Here is a 6,920-nt window from a genome sequence, read left to right as displayed (position 1 = left end):
TGCGTATTGGCTATAGAGATATTTAACCTTTTAATTTTAATACCTATATCTTAGTAAATCTTACTAGGGAATTAAAGTACCTTAGATACTGTAGATTTGATTGGCCTGACCTGATGTAACCAGGTATCGTGTGCCATCTCGGTTTCTAAGGCATCTGTCTCATCACTCACACCCTTTTCTAGATCCCATCCTCTCCTAATCTCCCTAGTGGACTGGACAGGAGCTGGTGGGCCTCAGTGACGTGACAGCTAGCCAGTATACCTGGTTATTCTAGCTAAGCGATTTGCTATAAGCCATCGGACAATGCAAGTATGCAACCACGACACCCAGCTGCTGTAGGTTTCGTTCGCCTTTGGCTAAGGTCCCACCAGGGTTGGCGAACCACTCACTTAGAAAATGTCCTGAATGAAAAAAGTCACATCTCGCTATAATATAAATATGGGAGAAGCATACTCAATATGTTGAGATTGCAAGATACTTCAGATGTCACCCAATTTCTCTTTACCATCTTTACCATGGAATCAGACAGCCCAAATAAGGAAGCCATCTCAGCGGTCGATGGTTTGCTCGCATGCCTTATCTACCATAACAAGACAGGCGAGCCAATGGACCCATTTGTCCATAACCTCTGCCAACAACTCGACCACTACTGGGAGAGCCTTACAAGACTTGCATTCACTCATACTACCCCTTGCTTCACTGCCCTCTTCATTTCTTTCAACTCCCGCACACACTTCTATGAGCTAGCCATCTTCACTTTTCGCAATGTACTGGTAGGCGTCAAGCCAGATTCACTCGATGCCATCTTCTCGCTCTGCAGTTTATCCTACATCGCTTCATGCTGTCTGCGAAATTACTATAGTTTTCGGGGCATTGAAGTCTGGCAAAATGCTATACGAAATCCCCAAGAGCGTGAAGTTTTCTTGAACTTGGCTGGCGTTGTTTGGCCGCAAGCATCCCTGACCCCCATCGATGATGCCATTAATTCCCAGATATCAGCAGTCATTGAGCCAAGGGCGACTACTCACCAAAACGCAACTACCCAAAGCTTCGTACTTAGTAACGACTCTGTGCCAGACGAATGGCTGTTCAATGGCTTTTTCAGTGCGGTTTGGGAGCTTGATGTGATACCCGAGTCGTTGGTTACAATTGGCGTTGAGAACTTACACCGAACTTCAAGTACTCTCGAGGACTTACAAAGATCAGCCATTGTGTCTAACCTTATCTGTTTCCTGACAGAATGCGGGGATCTGCTCCACGTTTTCTCCGGGCGTGGGGTAACAGCCAAGGACTTGTACTCCTGTATCGCCTTCACCCAGGGAGGATCCGAGGCTAAAAATCGTGTTGGTTCTTGTGTACAACGTTTGAAGAATGGTAGTTCATCCCAAGATCCGTGTATGGCGGGGATTTTATCCATTGTGGAGAGATTCGTTGCGCTGGGGTACATCCAGACCCCAGACGAGCTGCGAAAGTACATGCTGTGCGTTGGTCGGGTAAGTGGTTAAACGGTCTCAAAAGCGGGAGCGCCATTGGACTGACAAGCCTCAGAGAGTCATACTTGAAGACGAAGCTCTTGCGACGTTTTGTCAGTCAGTCTGTGAATCAACAGTCACTGTCACGAGACCTCCAACGCCTCCACGTGGAGGAGGTCGACGCAGGGGACTGGGACCAAGATTGAGCCCAAGACGGTGAGTTGCCTCGTCTATTTATCCTTCGTGATTGCCATGGTTACTAAACAATTCCTTGACTAGTGGGATATCCTGTGAGGTATGCGGCCGTTTATTTCCGAGAACGTACAACAAAAACCGACATGTTAAGACCAAACACCCCGAGTTCCAGCTCAGCCCAGACGCCAATGGATTGGTTCAGGGTAGTGCGATTGGCAACTAAGGTCGGCGAATAGCACAGGAATTGAGGAGGATACCTACGGTTTTTGTATTTTGTAGCGCAAGGTTTCAATTTACGCGGAACCGTTTTACGCGTAAAATAGGTTGGCGTAGTATTGCAGCTGCTGAAGTATATTGGATGGCGTCAGGATAGTTAGATGATGATTTTGGCTTCTAGTTGGAAACTTAAATGACGCTCGAAGAACGGCTGGCGACTGATGACGGTTCAATTGTCGCAATCTCTTATAGCGCCATCCTTTAGTTATGGGATCCAGGTCAATTACAATAAAAGTGCGTCAGTTCTACCTGTTCCTCTTGTGATGATGTTCCTCCCTCCCCAACTCTACGGCAGCAACGGCGGTGTGATCTTTGAGCGACGTAACACGATGGCAGTGTCAGGCAAACACGCGTCGCAAATCCGCCGAAATTCCCGACCACAAGCGACCGCAATCGCAATATTTGCCTCTTTATTCTCGCCATGAATAATGCAAACAGTCAAATTCTGCGATGATCAACTACCGACTGGGTCCCGCGGGAGGCCTCGGGCCCCGGTCGGTAGGTAATTTTGAGTTTATCTACAATAGACTTAGCGAACGCCGGGTAAAACGCGTTCAAGATTAAAGATCTGAATAAGCACCAACGCCAATAAAATCACCGACCGTGGAGCGGAATTGAGGCTTGGCCAAGCACACGACACTTGCCGCGTGGCTGCCAACCTGTTCTATACATGTATTCCAAAATAGCAGCACACGATACTGAAACAAGTTTAAGTCCCAGGTACAGCGCGGAATGGCATCGCCACAGTGAAACAGTTGGAGTGGAGCTGAGGGTTACACCTGAGAGGTCGATGATGGAATTGCGGCTGGTGATGACATGTAAAGATGGCGCAGACCTTGGAAGAGCCTAAGATCGGCGCAGGGATGAGCTGAATAGCAGGCTGTGGTTGGGTGGTGCGGGTGGGACATGACGCAGTGCGCTATGATTCTTCATGCAGGGCCTGAAATGACAGGAGACAAGTCAAGCAATCAAGCTGAGGGAGGCAGGGGAGCCGAGAGCTATATCAAGGAGAGGTTCTGCACTTCTTTCTCTCCCCCATCGTTCCTCAATCACTCACCTAACAACTACATCTCTTCTCTCAACACTCAACAATTCTACCAACACACCCCCATCACTTAACTACACCTACACCTACACCTACACAACAACGACACGCAAGATGCTCTACACACAAGTCGCCCTCCTCGCTGCCGCAACCCTCGTCGCCGCCGAGGCAGCTCCCCAGCCCGAAATCACCCAACCCGCCGTCCTCCCCCGCGACATCATCCCCGACGACATCAAATCCTGGGCCGAGAGCAAAGCCTCCGCCGCCGGCCAAGACGTCGACGACTGGGTCAAGAGCCACTACTCCGAAGCCGAGCAATGGGCCTCCGACAAGGGCGGCGACGCCAAGACCTGGGCTGAAGGCCAGGCCTCTGATGCTCGCGACAAGGGCTCCGAGATTGCCTCCCGCGCCAGCACCGCTTTCGATGGAATCAGCTCCAAGGTTCGCACTGCTATCGATGAGGCGAGTGCTAGTGCCTCTGCGGCTGCGAACAACGACAATGCTGCTGCTACTGTTGGCGGTGGACAGGCTGGTGTTGTTGCGTTTATGGCGGCTGTTGGTGCTGCTGTCTTTGCCTTCATGGCTTAAACGCTGAATGACTTGACTTGTTTTACTTGCGATACCTTGATACCTTACGCGGCATGGACTTCAAATTGCATCGGAGTTACGGAACACTTGGGCTTTGAGAACGGCGACATTTAGAATGTGTTGTCGGGAATGGCTCGGCTGGGGAATGGGAATGGATTGACGCTGAATCATGAGAGCGACAAAGACCTACTTAGGAACAATTTAACGCATACGAACCTTCAATCGCCTTGACATGATGACTGTGAATGGGTTTGTCCAACTCGGCAAACCACCTGTTACCTAATGCATTTGTTCTATGATACATACTCATTTTCAATAATATACAATTCTATACCCAGTATCCAAACAAACAATGAGTCGCGATTCTATCCTTCATCACTTTTATACAACATCATCCGCGTTCATCACTGCTTACCCCTCAGCTGCAGCCCATACGGCGCAAGCTGCTCCGCCGTAACCCTCGTCGGCGCCTTGACAAACGGATCATCACCCTTCATCGTCTTCGGAAACGCAATCACATCCCTCACAGTAGTCGTATCCGTCAAAAGCGCAACCAACCGATCAAACCCCAGCGCAAACCCTGCATGCGGCGGACATCCAGCCTTCAAGGCATCAAACAGATGCGCAAAGTCCTCGATCCTACTATCCTTCATCTTGAGGATATCCCGCATGATGAACTCCTGCACGGCGGGTATGTGGATACGCTCGCTGCCGCCGCCGACTTCCACGCCGTTGAGGACGAGATCGTATGCTGCGCTCTTCGCCTGCAAGGGTTCTGTGAAGAGGAGTTCGAGATCGTGCTTGGATTTGGGCGCTGTGAAGGGGTGATGTGCTGCTGCGATGCCGGCGGAGCCTTCTTGGCCTGGGTCGTTGTCCTCGCCGGTGGGTTTGAACATGGGGAAGTCGATTACCCAGACGAATTGCATTGAGTCGGGAGTACCGGGTGCAGGGAGGTCTTCTACGAGGCCGTTGGCGAGAAGCTTCTTGTACAACTCGTTGCGGATTTCGCCGATTGCTGTGGAGGCGCGGTAGTATTGGCCCTTTGGCTTCTCGCGGGCTTGGAAGACGAGGATGTCACCCTCCAGAACACCCTTTCCACCAGTTGCGATGTTGACGATTTCGTCGCACTCTACACCGAGTGAAGAGAAACCGCCGCGGGGCTGTCGCGAGTCGCAGACTAGTATCACTGGCATACCGTCGTTGTTCTCGCGAAGGTATTTCGGTAGTGTTTCGATGAACTCTTCGGTGAAGCGCTTTGGTCTTGGGATGTCGTCTTCGAGGTCTTTGACGGGGATGTGGAAGGCTTCGATGAGGGGGTCTTTGAGGTATGTCATCATGCTGGCGAACTGTTCGCACATTTCGTTCGGTATCGCGTGAATCTAGAAGTGTTAGTGGTAGATTGGCAAGGGGACGATACGACGTACTCTGCCCGGTAGACGCAAGTCTGGCTTGTCGGTTCCGTACATGGAGATGCATTCCTGGAACGTTAAAGTCGTGACCTTGTGCTGAACCGGTTCATCGGCAGGACGAGAACCTTCAGGAATCTCTGAAACCACAGGCACACGACTCCCCCGTACGTCCTTATAACTATGCGCCGGCCGTAAAGCCTCCAGCGACCGCAGCACAATATCCGTAACATCGTTCCTCACCACCTCAGCATTCGCAAACGCCCACTCCATATCAAGCTGCGTAAACTCAGGCTGGCGATCCGTACGAGCATCCTCATCACGATAGCAGCGCGCCCACTGCATGTACCGCGAAACTCCACTCGCCATGAGGACCTGCTTGTACTGCTGGGGACTTTGCGTAAGAGCGTATGCGAAACCGGGTCGGCGGGTTGGTACAAGGAATTCTCGTGCGCCTTCGGGCGTTGACTTGAATAGTGTCGGTGTCTCAATGTCGGTGAAGCCCTTCTCTTGCAGACCGGCTGTCAATTGTCCCTTGAGCCATGATCGGAATTGAAGCCTTGCTAGGAGCTCTGGATGGTGGCGGAGCTGGTAATGGCGCTTGGTATCGGGGAATATGACGTCGGGTGTCACAATGAGGTTTTGCTGTACGTCGTTCAGTGGTCGGATGTCTTTGACGTAAAATGTTCGCTTGGAGGATTGCTTCTCGCCGTCTGGGCTTGTAATCGCTTCGCTTTCGGTGCTAACGACGACTGGACTTGTTGCGCGGATACTTCGAAAGAGTGCAGAAGCTTTGGGGTATTTCGTCGAGTCGGCGCATAGCTGAATGACCTCGCCAGATGGTAGGACGAGATCAGCGAACGAGAGCTTTGACGACATGTTTCTCCTCTTATTCATGAACCCCGCATACTGCCCGCTGGCACCAGGCGTAGTCGGTATACCCGCATTGCTATCTGGCGCACGTTAGCACCGACCTAGCGGGCATTGAAGTCGTCGTACACTGATCCCAGAGGTTGAGAACGTCGTCTTTGGTGGGCTGAGTTTTTGAGTAGGCGATGGAGGATTGGCTGAAGCATCGGGGGAGGAATTGTCGGGTGCGCAGGGGGGTTAAGGAACGAGTAAATGTGCTGAGGCGCAAGGAGGCGCGACAGCGGGAGAGAGGGAGCGCCATGGCTATTGTTGGGTCAATTGAGGCATTGGATTGTTTGGAGGAGGATGGGATGGTGGGCCGATTGACATGGAAATTCGAGGTGAGAGGGGCTGGCTTATCGATAAAAGACCATTTACCCTCCCCACACCAGCTGCCTTCAGCATTGCAGACAACAACACGCTTACACTGACTGACCTTACTCTCGAGACAGAAGAGCACTTTGACAATGCGCATTTCATGACTGACGGCGCTTCATCTGGATTCCCACATGCGCCATCGTTCTAGCAATTTGCTGGGTAGCTAGTGGCGTATGCCTCCTTCAGGACAGACTTACCAGGGGGCAAGAGAAATAAACAGCAGCATCATTTGGATGGATGGTCTTCCTGTCCGCCGTTGTCGGCCCTGAGCTTTCGCCGACATAAGCTTGTTCTTGTTCTATATGATCATCCATGCCATGTCCTCCTTTGGATTATCCACGTCACAAGCCATGAACTGCCAGTGAGCCCAATCGGACCCGCCCTGTCCGCTCGACGGCCCGGCCCGAGTCCACTGTCAATTGCACTACGAATACTTTCATTTCATGGCAGCGACAACGTGTGATAGTCTCGTTCCAAAAATCACACTGAAAGGAGACGTGAAAGGTGAGAAAACTCAGAACAATGAAACCCAAAGCAAGACTAGTCACATATTCCGCATCGCATCTACAGTAACACCAGGTGTAGACCCGTCATCCAAGCCCGTTCAAGTCTCGGCTAAAAGCACAGAATTACTTCGCTGCAGTTTGCAGG

At 51.3% G+C, this 6,920-nt stretch overlaps 3 protein-coding genes across 3 annotated transcripts; 2 read left to right on the top strand and 1 right to left on the bottom strand.

Annotated features, from left to right (window-relative positions):
- Positions 1-458: 458 nt before the first annotated feature.
- FSUBG_12698 (uncharacterized protein) lies at positions 459-1,890 on the top strand (the record flags this gene model as incomplete). The annotated part of the gene is made up of 4 exons (XM_036677511.1): positions 459-1,493; positions 1,549-1,688; positions 1,752-1,767; positions 1,819-1,890. 4 exons carry the CDS (start codon positions 459-461, stop codon positions 1,888-1,890), a joined length of 1,263 nt encoding a protein of 420 aa, XP_036531850.1.
- Positions 1,891-3,102: 1,212 nt separating this feature from the next.
- FSUBG_12697 (uncharacterized protein) lies at positions 3,103-3,576 on the top strand (the record flags this gene model as incomplete). Its single annotated transcript, XM_036677510.1, has 1 exon — positions 3,103-3,576. The coding sequence occupies one exon, from the start codon at positions 3,103-3,105 to the stop codon at positions 3,574-3,576; it is 474 nt and encodes a 157-aa protein (XP_036531849.1).
- Positions 3,577-3,980: 404 nt separating this feature from the next.
- FSUBG_12696 (aspartyl-tRNA synthetase) lies at positions 3,981-6,153 on the bottom strand (the record flags this gene model as incomplete). Its single annotated transcript, XM_036677509.1, has 3 exons — positions 3,981-4,955; positions 5,001-5,935; positions 5,982-6,153. The coding sequence occupies 3 exons, from the start codon at positions 6,151-6,153 to the stop codon at positions 3,981-3,983; spliced, it is 2,082 nt and encodes a 693-aa protein (XP_036531848.1).
- Between the last annotated feature and the right edge of the window lie 767 nt (positions 6,154-6,920).

The sequence above is a fragment of the Fusarium subglutinans genome (genome assembly GCF_013396075.1).
Source record: "Fusarium subglutinans strain NRRL 66333 chromosome Unknown NRRL66333_c0000283, whole genome shotgun sequence".
NCBI classification, from domain to species: Eukaryota; Fungi; Ascomycota; class Sordariomycetes; order Hypocreales; family Nectriaceae; genus Fusarium; species Fusarium subglutinans.
The sequence above is the reverse complement of the archived record's forward strand: the minus strand, read 5'-3'. Positions and strand labels throughout refer to the sequence as shown.